General features: G+C 34.0%; 3 protein-coding genes across 3 annotated transcripts in view; 1 reads left to right on the top strand and 2 right to left on the bottom strand.

Moving 5' to 3' along the window:
• LOC144843819 (uncharacterized) overlaps positions 1-19,647 on the bottom strand; it is a 67,042-nt gene extending 47,395 nt beyond the window's left edge. Inside the window, exons 1-6 of the mRNA XM_078700774.1 lie at positions 19,583-19,647; positions 16,835-17,367; positions 16,521-16,663; positions 14,356-16,215; positions 13,859-14,043; positions 12,703-13,340 (exon numbers count right to left, since the gene is read on the bottom strand). Of these exons, the coding sequence (XP_078556900.1) occupies positions 13,089-13,340; positions 13,859-14,043; positions 14,356-16,215; positions 16,521-16,663; positions 16,835-17,355 (2,961 nt within the window). The 5' untranslated portion in view covers positions 17,356-17,367; positions 19,583-19,647 and the 3' untranslated portion in view covers positions 12,703-13,088. The remainder of the gene's footprint in view (positions 1-12,702; positions 13,341-13,858; positions 14,044-14,355; positions 16,216-16,520; positions 16,664-16,834; positions 17,368-19,582) is intronic.
• Positions 793-1,244, bottom strand: LOC144843282 (uncharacterized). Its single transcript, XM_078700077.1, has 2 exons — positions 1,234-1,244; positions 793-1,132 (listed from the first exon to the last, which is right to left on the bottom strand). Exons 1-2 carry the CDS (start codon positions 1,242-1,244, stop codon positions 793-795), a joined length of 351 nt encoding a protein of 116 aa, XP_078556203.1.
• Positions 19,648-20,283: 636 nt separating the features above from the next.
• LOC144843822 (uncharacterized) lies at positions 20,284-24,779 on the top strand. The gene is made up of 6 exons (XM_078700779.1): positions 20,284-20,361; positions 20,898-21,446; positions 21,563-21,705; positions 21,973-23,808; positions 23,906-24,084; positions 24,406-24,779. The coding sequence occupies exons 2-6, from the start codon at positions 20,911-20,913 to the stop codon at positions 24,490-24,492; spliced, it is 2,781 nt and encodes a 926-aa protein (XP_078556905.1). The 5' UTR covers positions 20,284-20,361; positions 20,898-20,910; the 3' UTR covers positions 24,493-24,779.
• Positions 24,780-25,018: the final 239 nt, after the last annotated feature.

Genomic DNA, 25,018 nt, shown 5'->3' with positions numbered 1-25,018 from the left:
ACAACTGAGGCAGAGAGGAGAGAGAGGGAGGTAGCGAGAGAACTTTGAGATTTTTAACAGGCCTACTCCAGAACATACAGTTGCAGATGATACAGAAGATAATTATTATCTATCCAACCATAGATAAAATCACAACTGATTATATTTCTAAAGCAGAAATCAGAACTGCAGTTCAGAAAATGAAAAATGGTGGCTTAGCAGCGAATTCTTTTAGTTTTGTTGCCTTTGACTGCATATGCTGAACATTTTGCTTGATCTCACTTTGTATTTTTTCTTTTTCTGTCTCAAAATGTCTTCTTTGTTTTGTAATTGTAATGCGTCCGTCTATGTTTTATGTTTTATGCTTAGGAACTACAAAGACAAGCCACTGTGGAATTTGTGTGTCTTGAACATAAACTATGTAATCTGTCTGTTGATGTTGAATAAATGTTGTTATTATATTTAATTAGATGAAAGGAGCTTAATGTCATCCGCAAAGTCTAAGTCCTCAAGTCTGGTCGTAAATTTCCATCGTATCCCGGTATTACTTCCATCAGTTGTTTTCCTCGTAATCCAGTCAACTACAATCAAGACTAAAAATCCAGACATCAAATCTTCCTGCTTCACTCCTGATTTGACTTCGAACCACTCTGACTCAACTCTATCGTCTAAGACGGCACACCTGCTTTCTTCATACAGAATCCTTATCAGTTTTATGATTTTATTTGGTATTCCATAGATTTCCAGGATTTTACACAAACTTTCTCTGTGCACTGAATCAAAAGCTTTTTCAAAATCTACGAAAGTGATATATTAGGCAGACTGCCATTCTACAGCTTGTTCAAATATTTTCTCCACCGTGCTTCTGCCTTTTAAACCTGCTTGCTCATCTCTTAGCATGGTGTCCAGCCCATTGCTTATTCTGTTAATTGACACTCTACCAAACACTTTGCTAGGAATAGAGGTAACTCTCCAATTTCCACATTCGGTAAGGTCACCCTTTTTTGGTAATTTTATGATGAGCCCCTGTTTCCATGTTTTTGGAACTAATTCTTTTTCCCATATTGTCTTAAATAAATCTTCAAGACATTCAATTGTTATGTTAATGTCAGCTTTTAGCATTTCAGCTGTAATTTCATCTACAAAAACAGGGCTTAAAATAAATAAAAAGTATTAATTAGGATCAACAGCAAGAATTACAATAGAATTGAAATCGACGACCAGGAGCTAAATGAGGTCAATAAATTAACATACCTAGGCGCCATTATTAGTAGTCAAGGGGGCGGTGGTGAAGACATCAATAGTAGAATACGGAAAGCAATGACGTCATTTATGAAACTAGCTTCTATAGCATATTCACAATGTAGAATAATAGAATAATGTATTTTTGTCAACGTCATGTAAGGTAGCCTTAGTAACGTACCTGGTGTTACAGAAATACTTCCCTGATGAGTCTAAATAAAATAATTAATACGGTAATATTTAATTACATAGCCTATGTAAATACGTGAACGTAATTGGTTGAAACTGCATCACATGACTACCGCTGCGAGGATCGTAATCGTATATATCCTCGAATACGATAATATTGACTGAGTAATTTTCGCGTCCCTGTCATTAAACATATACAATTCAGCAAATTCTCGAGTACGATGATATTAACTGTGTAATTTTCGTGTGGCAACACAATAAATAAACAAAAGTCATCTACAGATACAGATACAGATTCATTTATTGTCCAAAATATTATTGGAAATTACAGTGCTCATAAACCTTGGCTTGCCTAAAATAAATAAATATAAATATAAGGGGGACTATCTAACAAATGTTTTGTTATAATGCCTTGTAACAGCTGGGTAGAACGAGTACTCGTAATGGTCCGTCTGCGCATTCACCGTCCTCATCCTACCACTTCTAACGATAACGGAGCCGATATTGTCGTTATGAAGAGGATGGTTGGTGTCTTCCAATATAGCACATCGGCAAGACGTTCGCTGTAGAAAGAGTCCAGCGTTTGTACAGACGAACCAATTACTTTCCCCGCTCTACCCAGCACCTTTTCAATTCGGTCTTTATCCCCTTTACTGATATTCCCAGCCCAGCCCAACATACAATAACCCCAAATAGATAACATCAATGATGAGTAAAACATTTTACAAATATTCTGCTTTACTCCAGACGAACCGAGTTTCCTCAGGCAGTACAGCCTTGTATTTAACTTCTTAACTATATGGTCAACATGATCGGTTAAATACAAGATTTTACAACCCCTTGGGAATGATATCATGTTCTCGAGAAATATTTCCCTCAGCTACCGCTTCGGGAAATATTTATTCCCTCGAACAAAATATCATTCCCTTGGGGGATGTTAAGTCTTATATTTAACCTCTAAGCAGTCAATATTTATATAATATTTCTAGAATGTATTAATGTATATACCAGCATATTCACAATGTAGGCATACAATAGAATAATATATTTTTGTCAACGCCATGTAATCTAGCCTTGGTAACGTTCTTTAACAGAAATATGTCTTTAATAGGCATTTGCACGATTAATAAAAGAACCAAGGTCGAATGCCTGTGTAGGGTAATATTTAAATTTATTTATTTGGATTTAAATCGGTGAGGACGATAAAAGTATATTAATCAGTTTTCAGGTTTGATATCGCCTATAATTATCATTAGTCCGTATTAGATCTCTTTACACTCGAACTGGCAGATATAGAAAGTCATTTATTCCGAAACATCTAGATAAGATTAGTATAAATGTGTCTCACCGTATTGTAGGCATCATGACTATTGGAATCTATCTGTATGCTCTTTTTATCTTTTGATGTGTTTTTTCATTATCGTGTTTTTTGATGTTTTTTTATAACTTTAAGAGCCTTGTCTGTGTACAAACTGTACAAACAAATTTTAAATATTTTATATATTTGACAATAAATGCTGTGTAAGCAGCGCATTCATCATATTTATAATGCTGACCGATGACTCCGTTTGCAATACCAAATGTTTTCAGTTTTTTTTTACTGGGTTTATGTTCTATTGAACATAGTGTTTCTAGTTCTTACTGTTTTTCTTCATTAGTTAGTAATTAATAATAGTAGATCGGGCTTAAATTGGATATTACAAGATATTACATATACAATATTAAACACTTGAACACAAAATGTGTGTGTAGACCTACGGAACATGTAATCCTACTGTGGAAGTATAAATACAGGATACCTCCTATACATAGTGCAGGCCTAAAGTATAAAACTCTATTCAATAGACCAATTTCCCTTAATAATAAATTTGGCGCTTAGAAACAGAGCGAAATACTTGCCAAAATAAAGAGAGTAACAGAGATGGTGCCTTTTGTTTTTTAATAATATTATTTAAGATAAACGATAACTCGAGATTTTAATAAGCATTTGTGATGTCACCAATATATCGATTTTTCTAAAAATGGATAGGCATGATGTGTAAGTATATACCAATTAAAGCCCAAACATTCAGGACGACAACTTAAAACGTGTAGACGTTATCGTGCAAACAAAACACACACAAAAAAAGTATACTAATATAATGCTAATATACTAACAACTGTGATTCGTGTTTTGTTTCACCACCGTACAATACATAAGTACAATTTCAATGGGTCATTTCATTTCAATAACATGAGCATATTTTATTCACATAAATAAACCAATTTTCATAATTTAAAAAAAAATTGCCATTTGTTTTACTTTTCTCCTCTTTTATTGAATTATTTAAATATTTTGTATTTTTTTCTTTAGAATGTTTGTTCCTTTTATGTTTTTGCTATATAATTTCCGGTATATCTGTGATCTACATTTGAAATAAGATTCGTCAAATCATGTTAATCGCAACGTCCTAATGCACGCTCTGCTCTCGTGTGCTCCGTTTCTAACTCGTATTCTAGTGAAATCGAACCAATTTTTAATTTTAGATTATTTGAATACAAGGCCTATATACTGTATATATTTTTATTTAATTTAATAATTTGCCTTTCCGAACCTAATAAATAAACAACTTGTAGATAAGCAGCACATACTAAACATTTATTTAACGTTTACAGCAACATACAGATTTTAAAAGAAGAAAATAAGACAAATTGAGACAGTTTCATTATGAAATCATCGACACCAAGACCAAAATATAGTACGATACAAATGACTAATCTAAGTAATAATTGTAAATTCACATTATTGTTTTGTATACATATATTATTTTCACGAGAATTGTAAATTAAAGATACAGAAAACTAAACTGTTTATTATTCTATTTACCTAAGAATACTTGCTGGAACTATATACCGTAACTTTCTTTTACGGATCTCGCCGTGGTCACAAAACTTTGCTCTGCATGTAGGCCTGCTTTTGAAACTAGTTTTACAGTAATCTTATAGCACTAAATTTAGTTACATTTCTGTCGATATCACAGGAATTTCCCCTTAAATAAATTTTTTATTTATTTGTTTAATAACCTTTACAAGACACACATGCTAAAAAAGCCCTTAAAAGTGCCAATGAAGAGAGAATATATAATATATATACCTCTAAAACAGCTCCTTCTTTAAACACACAGGTATCCCATCGTATCCCGTCCTTCTAAACATGTATCAATACATCGTCCATATAGTAAAAATGCACATTTATTACTGGTACACAAATATAAAGCGTTTAAATAATTTAAATAGAAATAGATTTATTGAAAATTAAAAATAATTTAAGATTTCAAGATGTTAAATTATATTTGGCGGCTATTAATATTATTTCCCACTAATTGCATTATATACAAATAAGCTAATTCTAAGTCGTCAAAATATAGGCCGTATTCCTTCTAATCGGTGGCCTCAGTTATTTAGTCCTATGCAAGGTATAGAACCTTAATATTAAATTAATATTGCATTTAGACAAGGTTCGATTAAAAGTATATCAATTACTATAATAACAATTTGAATGTAAATAAATTGGGAATAATTCCGTAAAAGTTTTAAGCAATTGTTGCTGCCATAACATTTTATAAAGATATGTCTAATAAAACTAACTGGACTAATTTAACAATCATGAAGAGTTAGGGCCTATGTACATTTTCCCATACAACTAGGCCTAACTATTAGATGTTAAAACAATTATTAACAATTAAAATTAACTAATTTTAATCAACTTCCCTGGTCAGACAACAGGTTTTTGTTTAACTGTTTATTTTCATCAATTTTCAGTCATTATAGGCCTATTGGTTCGGGCTTTTTTCTGTGGAAATGTATAGCTTTATTATTTTATGTTTGTTTCATGTTAAATTAACCTAAAATCAGAATTCTTTTTTAGGCGACGTAGCACTTGTCCATCTTAACACATTTTCGAGTTGTGTAACTCTTTCCACCTGCTACAGCATCTTCTTCTTTCGTTGTTCTCTGTCGTTTCAACGACGTACCTTCCTTATCCGTTGATCCATGTGGTTGCATAGTTTCATCGTCTTCTTCTTCGTTAGTGGTTTCTGTTGGTTGCGTTGGTGCACCGATATGTTCATAACACGTATGATAACTTTCAGTAGTATCTTGTTGGTCTGTTTTCTAAATTCAGAAAAAAAAACATGATATCGTGATTTTACTGGCTAATCAACTAATAAGAAAAAAACCACAGGTTCGTTGATAATGCTATAGTTAACTTTTGGCCTATTTCTCTTCACAACTTTACAGATCAATTTTTTTTATGATTAATTTTAAACAACTTGCAAAAAATAAAAAATTCGGACACTGTACTGGTTAAAATGTCGACGACAGTCGAAGAACACATTTAATTACAGGATATTAAAAATATTGTCATATTTGTCATGTGATCTATTTGTATGATTATGATTCGATAATGAATACAGTTTCATGAGCTAAATACCATTGAGTGCTCGAGTGAAGAACTACGGCTTTATTTATCAGACGAGTTCTTTTCAGGGTATTTTTATGGAATAGACTTCGTCATCTAAGAATTAAGAAAGTAGTTGCTAAGGTTATTTCTAAGCAAAATAATTGACTTAAAACCAAGTTAAGGTGATTTTTTTTTCTAAGGGTGTTTGATAAATATGACCCCAGTACTTTATTTTCAAATACATTTTTTTTGATAGAAAAAAAACTCATACTGCAAATCGTTGTTCCCATAGATTGGTGGCGTCTTCGTCTTTTCCGAGTGAAGTGAGTACATCGATTATCTCTTCCTTGAGCTTCTCATAGTCAATGCTTCGTCGATGGGGTCCCAGACTATTCTCCATATTGTAGGCTTTTTCAAGGAATTTCATGCTAAGACTGAAGTGGTTGTAAGCATCCGCTGAAGAAAATTATTATAACAAATGAAATTGGTTATAAAATGTAAATACATACCTATATTTCTATTCTTAAATTTCCTAAATACTGACCACAGTGCTATAAGGTAACAGAATAGTTTTATAATCGTGTTTATGTCATATCAGGAATATCCGATCATTTGAAATTTGAAAAGATTATTTTACTTTTCCCTTGTTCTTACCTTTCTCATCCTCTGATAAGTCTTCAGCTGTTAGTATCTTCTTACCAATATGATGGTGAGTACTACCAACAAAGTACAGACATCTGGCTGTGTAAGGGTTCTCTTTCAAAATCCGTTGGCTAAGACGCAAGCTTCGTTCAGCATCTGGTAGAGCTTTGGTATATTCTTCCATTTCAAAGTAGCAAAGTCCCCTATTCCTAAGAATGTTTGCTGTCAGTTCAGTCTCTAGATCCTGAAAGCTCCTCTTCTGCATTTTTAAAGCATTATTGAAAAAATCTAAAGCTTTGTCATATTGTTCTTTGGCCTTTTCGCTTTCCTTAGCATCCGTGTATCTATTTCCCCAGCTTCTAAAACATGTTCCCACATTCATGACATATACAGAAAAATCAATATGTATTTCTGGTTTACCACCTGTAATTTTGTCAATCATTTGCCATGCCTCTTGGTGATAGCGCTGGGCTTCCAGAAGTTTTTCCTGACAATAGAACGCGTGACCAATTCTGTTGAGTACACGTGCGGTCATCGTATGGTCTCCTTCAAGTTTTCGTCGCAAAGCTAACGATTCATGAAGAACTATCAAACTTTCCTCGTATTTCTGCTGCCTGATGTATGCTTGTCCTTTCACGTATAGGCAGGCGGCCTTAGCAATCATTGTATTTTCATGGCTTCTGTCTCCAGATTTTAGTTTATCAAGTGTCGTCAAACCGTTGTCCGCGGCTTTATGTGCCTCTAATATCTGGGCTTGACATATGTACTGTTCACCTACCCATGCGCATAAAAAGCTGTAACTTATCAGGTCTCCTTCTTCCTTAGCTTTGAGTGATTTGATCTCAAAATATTTAACTCTTCGATCTGCCTCGACTAAGCCATCAAAGATAACATACCGTGTGTCCTCCTGAGAAAAGTTCAATTCTTTTGCGTTTGTCGGTTTTCTGTTTGCTTCATGTTCCAGGTATTGTACTAGATTTATTTTATCACTCTGGTACTTTTTAAGACCTTCCTTGAAATGTTTGTTTGCATGCTCGCAGATTTCATTGATCACTCGATGGTAATGATTGAGGAATGCTACCATGGCAGCATCAAAAAAGGGTCTTAAAGACTCATATTCTCGTGTCTCGAGTTCACAGGTGAGCCTCACCAATGTATGGACATTGTACTGGTTACAATCCCCATCACAAGAATCTATGTTTTTAAATTGATCAAGCTTATCGAATTCCAAAAGACCATAGATATAGAGATCTTGTAGATACAAACTGGTGAAACTTTTCTCCTCACCAAGAATGATAGAAGCTACGTCTCTGTAAAAGAAGCTTGGAAAGACAGACAGCTTTATCAAGTATGACTTGCTATTGTTGTCGAGTTGATCAAACACAACACGTAGGCATTTGAGAACGCTCTCCTGTTGTTCGATCTCTTGGCCTTCAGTCGACATATTTGCGTCATACCTGTGATCGAAAACTCTTCCAGCTGGAGCCGGTTTTTTCAGAAGTTCCAGTAACTCTTTTGGTTTTATATGCCTCTGTTTCATACGGCTGGCCACAGCTCGAATAGCATGAGGGTTGTGACCACAAACAAATACCAAATCATTACAAATCGTGTCATCAAGATTTGGATGCTCAGACGACCGACGAAGAAGAGATATTGCATCCAACACCTGGAGAGGTTTGATATCAAATTGATGAAAGCTGTCGACCGACAATAAGAACTTATTATCAACTCTGTATCTTGTTGTTATTAGGAATTTTACTCTCTGATTTTCTTCGCGAATAAATTCACAAAGAAACTTGGTGAAGTCGTCACGTACAGGCTGTCTTAGTCGTAAAACATCATCAGCATTATCCAAGTAGATTATTGTTTCTGAAAAAAAATCATAATGTTATTATATAATATTGTAACTTAATACTATACATGGTACAATAGTATATCATTTTAAAGTGATCAAATAGGTTTTCTAATGTACATGTGTAGGGCTTCAGATTCGGGTTTTGAATTTGAACCTTGAGTCTACTGTTGGATGGAAAAAAAGACACTTTAAAGTATACCCGATTTGATATCGCGTATCTTTCCTAATAACTCGTCTACATCAAACGTAGATGGTACTATATCTTTGAAACCAATTGCATTCATGATGGCTGCTCCTACTTCTTTCATTGTCGTTACGTTCCTCAGGTTTACAAGATAAGTACTGTAAAGAAAAAGTAAAAAAAGAAGAAGTAGTAGTAAAAAATAATGGCTTTCATATAAACTATTTCAGTTGTATTTAAAATGTAACTATTCATAAATTTGAAAGAAATAATTTATTATTATTAAATAATATGTGCAGTTACTAAAGTTTCCCAAGGACTGTTTGACTTTAATTTAATTATCTACAACACTTAGAACAGAAACTATAATTAAAATAGGTAGTAGTTTAATAGCAATATGACATACTTACGTAACAACTACTTTTTCTTCTTTTAAGAATGCGGGGTAGATTGCGCATGTCTGAATGGATAACTTTGTTTTTCCAATTCCAGGCGAACCGGCGAGAATCACACAACAACATTTTCCAGTTTTCGCAGCAAAAGCCTGTAAGATTTTGTGCAATTCTTTGTCTCTTCCAACAAACAATGAATCGGTTTTTACCGACAGCAACCTGATACGGTCTTTATGTTCCTTTCTTTTACGTTTATATTCTTCAATGTCGTCTAGGCCAGTCTTGTTATGGACACGGTGGTATACTTCCTCCAGAAATGTAGTATCGTCCTCCGAGATGATTCCATTATCGCAAAGTTTCTCAAATAAATCTAGCGGTGTTTTTATTTTATCGTAGACAATCCTGACCAATTTATTTTTTGAAAGGAGTTTAACTTTCTTGAATTCTTCATCGACCATGCCATTATGTTGATCAGTTATGAATGCATAAAAAGGATTAACAGTGACGGCAATATTGTCGATTTCATTATTTGAAGCCATGATCCATTTCTTCTGTAAATATAACAAACATGTAATAAGGAACTATAAAAACTAGGTTTGTGTGTATAATATATAATACAATTCTTTAATACTAACATTATTATACATATACCTACATCTCGTCTGAAAGACTGCAGTAGGCATCCATTTACGGATCCATTGATGGCTGACTTAATTGCTTGTTTTGTTTCCTTTTTACAGAATATAATAGCTCTTGATCTTATGCTTTTACAATCTAAAACACACTAGGCCCTACTGTATCCCATTCCATGACTATTCTTTGCACGAATAAAAAAAGCCAAGCTGTATGGGGGTATTTAGTGTTGGGGTGGACTAGCCATGCTTGTCGCAAAATTATAATAATAATTGAAATATATCAGAAATAAATTATAGATATAATTTAAGTAAGTAAATATAAAATTTCACAAAACTTTCTCATTTTATTTATATTATTTTAAACTCCTAAGAATTTTATATTTTCAATTTGTGTTTGTTTCATGAGTAAGTCATTAATAATAGCCTAATAATAATAATAATAGTCTGGCCTAAATTTGTTTATTAAACAAATGCGATGGTACAAATAATTTCAGGAGGTGAAAATGAAATTCAATTTTCATGAAGCGAAGCCCGAGTAAAAATAGAATTTCATAGGCCTATTTCAGCAAATTATTTTTGCATTGCACAAATATAGAAACATTATTTGTTTTTGTTTTCATCTAAGTAGATTCTTATCATTGCCATTAATATACGATATTGTAGACCAGTAATATTGAACAGTTCGCATTTTAAAGCTTTTGTAAAAAACATGTATGTACATGTAGGCCACGAAACATGTCTTTTAATGATTTCCTGGTACAGGTAGTGTAAATGTACAGAATAAAACGTCCATTATTAAGGATTAAAGAACTTCCTACCTACCCACATTAGGCCTACACGATACTCTATTCAATAGACCAATTCTCCTTTGTACGACGTTTCCTTTATTGGCGTGTCATGACGCAGAAATGGTGGTAATGTATTCTATATCAACAGAGGGTAGTGGTTGTTTGAAAATGTGTAAAATGTAGATGCAGTAGATGTAGGCCTAACCGACTATGCTATATGACTATAGATAGAGTGAAACGAAGAGGATATAGGTTGAATTCAACATACCTTAAAGTCTTCCTACAGCTAGTTACGTTACTAGCAGGTACAAAGGAAACACAATTACATATTCAATGTTTTACTATGCCTACAATATAATGAAACGCAATAATCATCAACGCATGCTTCTGTGCGTCAACTAAACATTATGCTGATACACACATAGTGTTATATTACATATTACAATTCAAATATATAACTACTTTATTGGATTAGTGAATAGTGACGGGCTTGAAACTATCATGACACGTATCAGAATTTGATGACACATAATTAACACATAAACATTACCAATGTTTACTGGACGGAAACTTACCACCGATGACGCGTTTGGTATTGAGGTTAACGCGAATAGCCAAACAAACGAATAGAATTTGTTTTTAAAACATTACAATCAATAAACAAAACGATTCGGTTCATCGGTTTTGCTTGCACAATCCGGGTCGTAATAATCAATCAGCAAATACAGGGACTAATAATGGAGTTTTACGAATGCATGATATTTATGGAGAGAAATTTTCGGTCTCTTTGAAATGTATTGTCCCCTGAAAAAAAATACTTTTTTTTTGGTTGAATGTGCTATTTTAATGCCACACAATAGTTATTTACTTTGACCAAAAATTGGATCGAAAACAAATATATTTACCTTGAAAAACTGTAAGTTAAAGCAAAAAATAGTCAAATTGGCTGCCAGCCAATGGATTTTTTGTTTGATATAATTGTTATTTTATAAGTAAAAACAATTTTTTGGAAGTGATTAAATTGAATAAATCAACAAAATAACCCATTCATTTTTTTTATGTTCAGTGTGTACCGCAGCCTCAAAGCAACATTCCGTTAAACTGTACGTAAATTTTCTTCCAATCTGCCTCGATTGATGCTTTTTTAATGTAACAAAATTTGGAACTGGTACAATTCTCAAGGCGGCCAAAGAATATTTTTATACCGTGCAACTGTAGATTACATGAAATAATACAATGAATTGTCTTTAAAAAAAACAACAAATAACAATTTATTTTGTTGCTATTTGCCTTTTATTGGACCATTTTCTTTATAATGTGTTTGTATCTTTTTATTTTTTTGCTGTATGTACAGTATGTACTCATACCCTTTTAAAATCAATACTGCAATACGCATTATTCGTCAAACTTGCTTGATGTGTGCAAGATCAGCTACTGTGTGTGCTGTTTTCTAATTTTCGATGAACTGTATACTATAGGCCTGTACTGTTTTTTCAAAAAACAAGGCCAACAGTCATTAAGTCGCGTGCTACAATGCATAGTGATACCGGACTGACAGACAGACCGACAGACAGACCGACCGACCGACCGAAATAGTGAACTATAGAGTCGCGTCCACGCGACTAAAAACAAACAAATAAAAACTTTTTTAAGCAGCACAGACTACACATTTATTTACCATTTATAGCAATACACACATATTGAAAGAAGAAAATAAGACGAATTGAAACAGTTTCATTATATGAAATCATCGACACCATCACCAAAAGACCAGACATTTACTACACAAATGACTAGTCTAAGTAATAATTAATTATAGATACGGAAAACTAAACTTATTATACTGCAAATAAAATTTAAAAAATCATGTTGGGACTAACGGTATATACCGTAACTTTCTTTTATAGATTTATCCGTGATCACCAACCTTTGCTCTGTGTAATATGTAAGCCTACCAAGTACCTACGTTTGAAACTAATTTAGCCGTAATCTTGCACTAAATTCAGCTAAATTATTCACACTGAAGGGAGAATACAATGGGTGAACAGATACCTCTAAAACAGCTTCTTCCCCAAACTAGCAGGTAACCCTTCGTATCCCATCTGTCTAACATGTATCGATACATCGTCCATATAGTAAAAATATAAAGCGTTTAAATAATTTAAATAGAAACGGATTATTGAAAATTGAAAATAATTTAAGATTTCAAGATGTTAAATTATATTCGGCGGCTATTAATATTATTTCCCACTAATTGCATTATATACAAATAAGCTAATTCTGAGCCATCAAAATCTCAGGCCGTATTCCTTCTAATCGGTGGCCGCAGTTTATCTAGGTCTATACAACGTATATAACCTTAATATTAAATTAATATTGCATTTAGACAAGGTTCGATTAAATTGGAATGTAAATACATTTAGAATAATTCCGTAAAGTTTTAAGCAGTTGTTGCTGCCATAACATTTTATAAAAATATGTCTAACAAAGCTAGCTGAACTAATTTAACAATCATAAAGAGGGCCTAGGTACATTTTCCCATACAACTAGGCCTAACTATTAGAGGTCAAAACAATTATTTAAAAATTTAAATTAACCAATTTAAATCAATTTCCCCGGTAAGACAACTGTTCATTTTCAGTCATTATCAGCCTATTGGTTCGGGGTTTTTTTCTGTGGAAATGTATAGCTTTATTATTTTATTTATGTTTCATGTTAAATTAACCTAAAATCAGATTTCTTTTTTAGGCGACGTAGCACTTGTTCATCTTAAACAATTTTCGAGTTTTGTAGCTCTTTCCACCTGCTACAGCATCCTCTTCTTTCGTAGCTCCCTCTGATTGTTTCAGCGTTGCACCTTCTTCATCCGTTGATCCATGTGGTTCCATAGTTTCATCGTCTTCTTCTTCTTTAGTGGTTTCTGTTGGTTGCGTTGGTACACCGATATGTTCATAACACGTATGATAACTTTCAGTAGTATCTTGTTGGTCTGTTTCCTAAATACAGAAAAGCATGATATCTTGAATATCTGATCAACTAATTAAAAAAAGAAAATAACCCAGGTATGCTGTAGTTAAGTTGGTTAAAATATATTTGGCTATTTCTCTTCACAACTTTACAGCTCAATTTTTTTTATTGATAAATTTTAAACAACTTTAAATAATATCGTCATATTTGTCATGTGATATATTTGTATGATTGGGATACAGTTTAATACAGTTTCATGAGCTGAATTTACACCACTTTGCCGTAAGTTAACATATCAATCTTTTTGTTAAGAAATGATTGAGTGAAAAACTACGGGTTTATTTATCAGACCAGTTCTTTTCAGGGTATCCTATGGAATTGACTTCGTCATCTGATAATTAAGAAAATAATTGCTTATGTTATTTTTAAACTGACTAAAGCAAAAATAATTGGCTTAAAACCAAGTTAAGATGAATTTTTTCTAGGGGTGTTTGATAAATCTGACTTTATTTTCAAATACATTTCTTGACAGAAAAAAAAGTCATACTGCAAATCGTTGTTCCCAGAGATTGGTGGCGTCCTCGTCTTTTCCGAGTGAAGTGAGTACATCGATTATCTCTTCCTTGAGGTCATCATAGTCAATGCTTCGTCCATGGGGTCCTAGACTATGCTCCATATTGTAGGCCTCCTCAAGGAATTTCATACTCAGACTGAAGTGGTTGTAGGCATCAGCTAAAGATAAATTATTATAACAAATGAAATTGATCCTAATAACGCTGAACGTTTTGCCGTTTTTTAAGTATAGTTTATATCAGCTACTGCTCTCGAAAAAAATCAGTTAAAGCAGTAGCTGTACTACTTAAAAGATTATAATAATGTAAATTCACACATGCCTTTCAAAATCAAATATTCTAAATGCTGACCACAGTGCTATAATGTAACAGAATAGTTTTTTCATAGTTTTTATGTCATATAAAGTATATATCCCATCATTTGATATTTGACAAGATTATTTTATTTTTCCTGCTTGCTCACAAAACTTACCTTTCTCATCCTCTGATAAGTCTTCAGCTGTTAGTATTTTCTTACCAATATGATGGTGAGTACACCCAACAAAGTACAGACATCTGGCTGTGTCAGGGTTCTCTTTCAAAATCCGTTGGCTAATGCGCAAACTTCGTTCAGCATCTGGTAGAGCTTTGGTATATTCTTCCATTTCAAAGTAGCAAAGTGCTCTATTCCTAAGAATCTTTGACGTCAGTTCAATCTCTAGACCCGGAAAGCTCCTCTGCTGCATTTTTAAAGCATTATTGAAAAAATCTAAAGCTTTGTCATATTGTTCCTTAGCCTTTTCGGTTTCCTTAGCATCAGTGTATCTATTTCCCCAGCTTCTAAAACATGTTCCCACATTCATGACATACACAGAAAAATCAATATGTACTTCCGGTTTACCACCTGTGATTTTGCCAATCATGTCCCATGCCTCTTGGTGATAGCGCTGGGCATCCCGAAGTTTTTTCTGACGATAGAACACGTGACCAATTGTGTTGAGTACACGTGCGGTCATCGTATGGTCTCCTTCAAGTTTTCGTCGCAAAGCTAACGATTCATGGAGAACCATCAAACTTTCCTCGTATTTCTGCTGCCCAGTGTATGCTCGTCCTTTCACGTACAGGCAAGCGGCTTTAGCAATCATTGTATTTTCATGACTCTTGTCTCCAGATTTTAGTTTATCAAGTGTCGTCAATCCGTTGTCCGCGGCTTTGTGTGCCTCTAATATCTGGGCTTGACATATATACTGGTCACCTACCCATGCGCATAAAAAGCTGTAACTGATCAAGTCTCCTTCGGCCTTAGCTATGCGTGATTTGATCTCAAAATATTCAACTCTTCGATCTGCCTCGACCAAGCCATCAAAGACAACATACCGTCTGTCCTCTTGCGAAAAGTTTAATTCTTTTGCAGTGTTTGCCGGTTTTCTGTTTGCTTCATGTTCCAGGTATTGTACTAGATTGATTTTATCACTCTGGTACTTTTCAAGGCCTTCCTTGAAATGTTTATTTGCAAGTTCACAGATGTCATTGATCACTCGATGGTAATGATTGAGGAATGCTATCATGGCAGTATCAATGAACGGTTTTAAAGACTCATGCTCTCTTGTCTCGAGTTCACAGGTGAGCCGCACCAGTGTATGGACATTGTATTGATTACAATCCCCTTCACAAGAATCGATGTTTTTAAATTGATCAAGCTTATCGAATTCCAAAAGACCATAGATACAGAGCTCTTGTAGATACAAACTGGTGAAACTCTTCTCCTCACCAAGAATGATAGAAGCTACATCTCTGTAAAAGAAGCTTGGAAAGACGGACAGCTTTATCAAGTATGACTTGTACTTGTTGTCGAGTTGATCAAACACAACACGTAAGCATCTAAGGACGCTCTCCTGTTGTTCGATCTCTTGGCCTTCAGTCGACATATTTGCGCCATACCTGTGATCAAAAACTATCTGTGCTGGAGCCGGTTTTTTCAGAAGTTCCAGTAACTCTTTTGGTTTCATATGTCCCAGTTTCATACGGCTGGCCACAGCTCGAATCGCGTGAGGGTTATGGCCACAAACAAACACCAAATCTTTACAAATCGTGTCATCAAGATTTGGAAGATCAGATGAGCGACGAAGAAGAGACATGGCATCCAACACCTGAAGAGGTTTGATATCAAGTTGATGAAAGCTGTTTACCGACAATAAGAACTCGTTATCAACTCTGTATCTTGTTGTGATTAGGAATTTTACTCTCTGATTTTCTTCTCGAATAAATTCAAGGAGAAAATTAATGAAGTGGTCACGCACAGGGCGTCTAGGTCTCAAAACATCATCAGCATTATCCAAGTAGAATATTGTTTCTGAAAAACATAATATTTGTATACTACATTGTAACTTAGTTACTGAGTCCCCTATTTAACCATCTCTTCGCCTAATTAAGTGAGGTTATTGTGTATTGACTACTAGTAGTTATTTTGAGCCCAATTTCAATATTAATTTTATCAGTCTTAAACATATTTTTCTATTAGTAGAATAAGTCAAATGAATGTAATCATTTTGCTTTGTGGAATTATTTTTAGCACATATTCCATTTGTTATTTGCCTATAATTTTGTATTTTTGTATTGATGCTAAAATGCTGGGAAAAGAGACATTTTAAAATATACCTGATTTCATATCTCGTATCTTTCCTAATAACTCGTCTACATCAAACGTAGATGGTACTATATCTTTGATACCAATTGCATTCATGATAGCAGCTCCTACTTCGCTTAATGACATTAAGTTCCTCAGGTTTACAAGATAAGTACTGTAGTAAATATAAAATATAAAATATTTAAGTCGTCTTTAAAATATAATTATTAAATAATGTGTTCGGTTACAAACTCGTCTATAACTTAAGTGTCTAAAAACACAAAAAAACGGAAACTAAGATTAAAATACTTTATGTAGTAGTTTAATAGCAATATTATATACTTACGTAACAACTACTTTTTCTTCTATCAAAAATGCTGGGTAGATTGCGCATGTCTGAATAGATAACTTTGTTTTTCCAATTCCAGGCGAACCGGCGAGAATCACACAACAACATTTTCCAGTTTTCGCAGCAAAAGCCTGTAAGATTTTGTGCAATTCTTTGTCTCTTCCAACAAACAAAGAATCGGTTTTTACTGACAATAACCTGATACGTTCTTGATATTCCTTTCTTTTACGTTTATATTCTTCAATCTCGTCTAGGCCAGTCTTGTTCTGGATACGATGGTATACTTCCTCCAGAAATCTAGTATCGTCCTCCGAGATAACCCCATTATCGCAGAGTTTCTCAAACAAAGCTAGTGGTGTTTTTATTTTATCGTAGACAATCCTGACCAATTTGTTTTTTGAATGGAATTTGACTTTCTGGAATTCTTCATCGACCATGCCATTATGTTGATCAGTTATGAATGCATAAAACGGATTAACAGTGACGGCAATATTATCGATTTCATTATTTGAACCCATGACCCATTTCTCCTGTAAATATAACAAATATGTAATACGTAATTACGGAATATCTTATAATTGAATGTATCAAATGCATACGGTAAATAGGCAATTATTCAATACTAACTTGGTGTATACGGTACATTCGTCTGAAAGGCAATACTGCATTGATGGTGAAGAAAGACTTCATTTCTTTCACCCTTTAGTCATCAAAACGATAAGTTAAACTGTCATGTGCAAAATACCGTATTTATTCGAATAAACGCTATGGGTAATTGTTCAGGATGGTTTTTAAGCAAGGCGAGTTTATTCGAGGGAGGAGTTTAAAAAAAGTGATAAAATACAGTATAAATTGTATGAAAATTCTTGGTAAAGTGTAGATCATGCCAAATGAATTCTACTACAATTCCAAATAGAAATGTGTTATATACCTTTAAATAAAAAAAAAAGTTAATACAGTGCAGTGCTTATATGATTTCTTTTTAAGCTTTGGCGAACATAGGCCTACTACAGATATTAATAGACACTGTGGACCGCCCCTGAATCTGAATGACAGAAAGTACGGGACAATAACTAAGCTATGATAAAATATTTAGGCCGGATTACAAATGAGACATACAAATAAATAATATAACAATTAGACAACAGCGCAATAATTTACAGTCATTGATAACAAGGTACGCGCGCCATTAAAATATATCATTATTTCCAGGTCTAAATTAAAACACTCCCAATAAAAGTCTTAATAAAAAATCATGCCAGTTTATCATCATAAAAATGATAATAAAATAGAAAACAAAACCAGCACAATCTTTACTCTAAAAACATACCTAATAAGGAAAGCTTTTCTAATTACAACTATGAACAACAGTAGTTGTATTTGTTATTGTACAGTATCTAATCGTTTTTAACGGTGCATAGCCCATGAATTTAAACATTTGATTTATTTAAATCAGTAACATCATATACAGTAAAGTATGATCAGGGAGAATTGAAAATACTATTTCATGAAATACTCAATCCTATTTCGTTTATGCGAAAATTATACCGTGGAGGATTGGCACAAATAAAAAGAAATGGTAAAACATGGTACATGGAATCATGGAGGAAATATTATAATAATTGACTTCCTTTTTCATGATGGAATCTTTGAAATATTAGTTAAGCTAATACTAACTTACAAAATTACATCTGCATACGTTATGTCTTTTATATTGTGCTAATGTTTCCGTTTTACACAATATGATAGGTCTAGCTCTTGTAATAATATGCTTTTGTTATTTTAAATAAAAGAGTTATTCTAGTATTTGCAAGGTCGAATGTTGTATTAGTGGTGGTATAGTGCTGGGTAGATAGCCATTCTTGTTGTTGGTAGATAAAATAATTCAAGTAAGTATAAAGGGAAGAGTGAAAACATGAAAATGAAGATTAATTGAAAATCAGATTGTAAATTGGCGATTTTATAGTTTTGATCAGAAAAAACGGGAAAAACGTTTTCAGTTATTATAAAAAGACAAACAAACGGTTATATTCAAACAAACATTAATTGGCTGGCAGCCAATCTGACTATTTAAATTACAGTTTTTCAGGTCACAAATATTGGGTTTTTTTATCCAATTTTTGGTCACAAAGTGAATAACTATTATCATAGCATATTCAACAACACAAATTTATATTATTTTTCAGGGCACAATATATCTTTAAATACATCTAGGCCACTTATTCATATCTATCATCTTGATATTGGTTATCAAAATCCCAATTCTACAAATTATTCTATTTTTTAGATTAATAAGATGTTAGAAAATGCAAAGCATTTATTGTTGAACCATTTGCATTTAGAGCGAGTGTTTGTGATCATATTTTATGATGAAAAGGATCATGCAATCTGTAGGCCTATGCAGGCCTGCATGGTAGCCTGCTGCGAAATATTTCTCTTAATGTTTTCCTCGTATGTATAATGAGATCAAACGTCCTGTTACGATTAAACCTTAGCAACCCGGAGCAGTAGGCCTACAGTAGGCCTATATCATATCATATTCAATGGACCAATCTTCTTTTTACGATGTTTTATTTTAATGGCGTCGTGATGCTGTAAGGGTGGTTATGTATTTTATATCAACAGAGCGTAATGTTATTGTTACGGTATTTGAAAATGTAATTCGATGTAACCGAAGAGGCATATAGATAGAGTTAACGATTAATTATTCCAACATAGTAGGCCTAGGCTTAAGTTGGTTCTTACCTTAAAGTCTTCAGTTACATTACCTTGTAGAGAAGGCCTATCATAAAATAATTACGAAAACTGAATATAGGCCTATGTCGGTTACCACAATTACACACGGTAGTGCAATAAAATTAGGCCTATGCATGTAGTATAAAAACGCAATTACCGTCAATGCATGATTATGTGCGTCAACTAAACATTATGATGACACATACCTTCGAAATGTAATCTATAACTGCAGTAGATGTCACATCTACACTACTATACTGTTATAGATTACAATTCAAATGTATTAACTTTTATAGAATAGTAAATATTGGAGCTGACGGGCTTGGGTTTTGGGACATAGTACGTGTCGGAATTTTACGACGTGTTAATGTTAACACTTGTTTTTCAAATAGTATTATATTAGGCCTACCAATGTAATGTGCTGAGAACTGAAACCTTACCCCGATTAAACGACGCGTTTTGTAATAAGGTTAACGCGAATAGCCAAAGAAACGAATAGAATTTGTTTTAAAAACATTACAATCAATAAACAAACCATTCGGTTCATCGGTTTTGCCTGCATAATTCAATCCGGGTCGCAATGATAGAAAATGGAAGCTTTCCATATAATCAAGCATAAAGTAGGCCTACAGAATAATCGTGGTTTTACGAATGCATGAGAATTATGTGGATAGGTATCCTCTTTTCGAAGGTTTCCCAATGAATAGTCTATAAAATAGTAGAAATCGAGCAAGATAGGCCTAAGCAAGCTCGGTTCGTAATATATTGCGAGTAAGCCTGAGCTAACGGTACGTATAAGTATATGTAGGGAATACAAGTTTACCTAATGTGGGATAAAAAGAATCGGGTTCCACTTAATCTGTGAGCCAATCCATATCCGCCGTCCAAGATCCTCCTTATGTTAGTATCCCTTCCGACACGACTCGACATATCTCCAAGTGGTCACATTTTGAAAAGTTTACTCTTAAAACAAAATGTTGAGTACCCTACTCTCGGAACAGATGTATATGCCGACACAGTATCCTATTCATTATTATTTTATTTCATGTTAAATTTAACCTAAGAGGAGATCTCATGATGGATTTAACATACAACAAAAATAAATGAAAAATCAAATAAAAAAAACATTTCTGTTTCAAAGAAATATGTTTATTGAAATAAAATGAACAGCAATGATATACAACAATGATGAAGATAAAGAAGATATAATGTGAGCAAAACGACAACAAAGAAACCGTACGGGGATTATTGTTGTCTTTCAACTCTGTACATGACATAAGTAAATTTCAATGACTATATTTGTTTCACATATTTTATTATATAGGACTAAGGCAATCATGGCGTCAAGTGAAGAAAACGATCATATTCCTGTTACTGTCAATCCGTTTTATACATTCTTAACTGAACAGCATAATGGAATGAAAGATGAAGATGAAGAATTCAAGAAATTTAAACTATACTCAAGAGATAAATTGGACAAGGATGTCTACGATGAATTATCAACACCGCTAGAATTGTTTGAGAAACTCTGGGACAATGAGATTATTTCGGAGGACGATACTAGATTTCTAGAGGAAGTATACGAGCGTATGAAGAACGAAACTGGCTTAGACGAGATTGAAGAGTATAAACGTAAAATAAAAGAATATAAAGAACGCATCAGGTTGCTGTCAGTAAAACACGATGCTTTGTTTGTTGGAAGAGACAAAGAATTGCACAAAATCTTACAGGCTTTTGCTGCGAAAAATGTTGGGGTTACAAACAAATGTTGTTGTGTGATTCTCGCCGGTTCGCCTGGAATTGGAAAAACAAAGTTATCTATTCAGACATGCGCAATCTACTCCGCACATTTAAAAGAAGAATGTGTTGTTACGTAAGCACATTAAACACAACTTTAAGTTAGGCCTATTGCGTAGTATAATTTTAGTTAATAAGTAATACATTAAGAAAATGACAAACTATTGTATTGCAAATTTTATTTTTTAACAGAACTTATCTTGTCAACTTGAGGAACCTAACGTCATTGAGCGAAGTAGGGGCTGCCATCATGAACGCAATTGGTATCAAAGACATGGTACCATCTAACTTTAATGCTGCCGAATTATTTTTCTGGATACGAGAAAATAAATTAGGTACTCCAGTAATACACATCATTTGGTATTTTCGTTTATCACCATTGACGCCAACATTATTGTCACTTTTTTTACAATAACTCAATTATTAATGAGATCATACTGTAACCATCAAATTAAATTTAAGAGTATATTCATCAAAATATGTATCATTGTTGCACTCTCAATATACAGAACATTTCAACAGGCGTGTATTGTAACATTATCCAGAATAATTATTTTAATCTACCATGATATATTACCGTATATGTTACTCTGTTTTTTCAGAAACAATAATCTATTTAGATAATGCGGACGACGTTTTGAAGCCAGGAATACCAGCGCGTGATGACTTCATCAATTTTCTTCGTGAATTTGTTGCCGAGAAAAACCAGCGAGTAAAATTCCTAATCACAACAAGATACAGAGTTGATGAGTCCTTATTGTCGGTAAACAGCTTTCATCAACTTGATATAAAACCTCTTGAGGTGTTAGATGCCATGTCCCTTCTTCGTCGCTCGTCTGGGCTACGAAAGCTCGACGATGCTATCTGTAAAGATTTGATACTTGCTTGTGGCCAAAACCCTCATGCGATTCGAACTGTGGCCAGTCGTATGAAACTGGGACATATGCAACCAAAAGAGTTACTGGAACTTCTGAAAAACCCGGCTCCAGCACGGATAGTTTTTGAGCACACGTATGACAAAACTGACAATCATGGTATCGAACAAAAAAAAAGTGTTCTCAGTTGTCTACGTGTTATGTTTAATCAACTTGATAACAATTACAAGTCATATTTGGTTAAGCTGACCGTCTTTCCAAGTTTCTTTTACAGAGAGGTAGCTGCCATTATTCTTGACGAGGAGAAGAGTGCTACTAGTTTGCATCTAGAGGAACTTTGCGCCTACGGAGTTTTGCAGTTTGATAAGCTAGATCAATTTAAAAACATTGCATCGTGTGAAGGCGAGTGTAATCAGTACAATGTCCACACACTGATGAGGCAGACCTGCAACTTTGCAATAGGCGAAGATCCGTCTTTGAAAACCTGTATTGATACTGCCAAAGCAGCATTTTTTCAACATTACTATCAAAAGTTGAATAGAATTTGTGAACTTGCAAATAGAAATTTCAAAGAGGGTCTTGACAGATTCCAGAGTGACAAATCAAATCTGATCGAATATCTTGAACAGGAAGCTAACATTTCACCAAGAAACACTGTAGCAGAATTAGACTTTTCCGAAGAGGACAGGCAGTATGTCATCTTGGATGGGTTGGTTGAAGCAGATCGAAGAGTTGAGTATTTTAAAAAGAAATCACAATTAGCCAAGGAAGAAGGAGACTATATAAGGTGTAGTTTTCTCAGTGCATGGTTAGGCGACCAGCACATTTGTCAAGCCGAACTACCAATGGCAATCGATGTTGCCAACGACGGATTGAAGATGATTGATCAACTAAAATCTGAAGATACAGATAATAAAAATGCGGTGATTGCTAAGTCCGCATGTCTGTACGTGAAAGGACGAGCATACAGTCGACAGAGGAAATACTGCAAAAGTTTGAATGCACTTAAACGATCTTTGGCTCTGCGACAAAAACACGAAGGAGATCACACAATGACGGCACGTGGATTGAACTCAATTGGCCATTTGCAACACCGTCGGGGGAAATATCATGAGGCTAGATCGTATCACCAACAGGCGTTGGACATAATTGAAAGAATTACAGACAATTATCCAGAAGGACATATTGATTATTCTGTTTATGTCATGAATATGGGAACCTGTTTAAGGAGTTGGGGGAATAGACTCAAGGGTGCTGAGAAAACAGCAAAGTACGACGAAGCGTTAGAGTGGTTCAAAAAGGCATTGAAAATACAGAAGAGTAGTTTCCCGGGTATAGAAATTTCACTGAGATCAAAAATATTTAAAAACATGGCGCTTTGCAACTTTGAAAAGGAAGATTATATAAAAGCTCTCCCAGATGCTGAGAAAAGTTTGGGTATTTGCCGACGGATTTTGAAAGAAAACCCAGACACAGCCAGGTGCTTGTACTTTGTTGGTCGTGTTCACCATCATATTGGTAAGAAGATATTAAGAGCCGCAGAGATATCAGAGGCCCAGCGAGGTTAGTTACTGTTTTTATTTACTGTTTATTACTTTATGATAACGCCAGTCTAAAAACTCTCATTGCAATAATAAAGGTTTTTTATTATATTCTTCAGCGGATGCGGAAAACCGCTTCAGTCTTAGTATGGAATTCCTCGAGGAAGCCTACAATATGGAGCATAGTCTGGGACCCGATCGACGAAGCCTTGACTATGAAAACCTCAAAGAAGAGATAATTGATGTACTTAATTCACTAGGAAAATATAACATCAGGCGCTGGAAACAACGATTCAAAGTAAGAAGTTTTCCTTCTCAGTCTTCCCTTCAAAGTTTCGCTTTATTTGCCCAGAAAATAAGTTGGCCTGATGGATTAAATACACAAACTCAAAATAACACAGTTAGCTACGTTTACCTTCACCCATTTAGACAGAAGAAATGTAGGCTAACCATATATTATTGCCGATATTTGATAGGATATGTTACTGGCACACTCGCCCATATGGGCCCTAAGTTCCAAATTATATCTCGTAGTTTAGGCCTGAGGCAATCCGATTTTATTTATTTTCCTTTCCTTGTAAAAATAATTTATTCACCATGATGGTATATTTGTTTTTAGGACACCGACAATCAAGAAAAGACTAATGTTCAATCTGAAAGTAGTGGTTTGTCGAGGTACCTGCCACAATCCTGCTGCATTGCATGAAACATTCTTACGTCACCAGCGGATCAAACAATCTTCATGTTTAGGCCTACTGTCATGGCTTTCTATTCATAAGTAACTGTGAAGACATTTTTGGCTGACAAATACAATTATTCGTGTTAATTGGAATTATCACATGAATGGTCAGTCATTGTTTGGGGTGGTCTGAGGAACCCTGGCTCCATGGCTCCCGGTTGGAGACTACTGGTGGTATACTGTATGAGAACCGAGAATTTAATAAGAAAACGCTAAATCAACAGATAATTTTTATTATAAATAGGCCTATATATTAACACATGATTCACAGCGCTTGTTTTATATTTTTTAAATAACATTTTATCATTATGCTTTAAATATTTTAATGTCATTTTTATATGTTGTAATGCACTTGTAATTTTAATTATTACTTGCTATTTTAATATTGTAAATTCAACAATATTTACTTTGTTGCAATTAAGAATTTGAATATTTGAATTTGAAGTGTTTGTTTATATTTTGTAGGCCTATGTTTTACGTTTTTTAAGTTATA

Source organism: Antedon bifida, chromosome 5 (genome assembly GCF_963402885.1).
Source record: "Antedon bifida chromosome 5, ecAntBifi1.1, whole genome shotgun sequence".
Classification (NCBI taxonomy): Eukaryota; Metazoa; Echinodermata; class Crinoidea; order Comatulida; family Antedonidae; genus Antedon; species Antedon bifida.
This window is presented reverse-complemented; position numbering and strand designations above follow the sequence as displayed.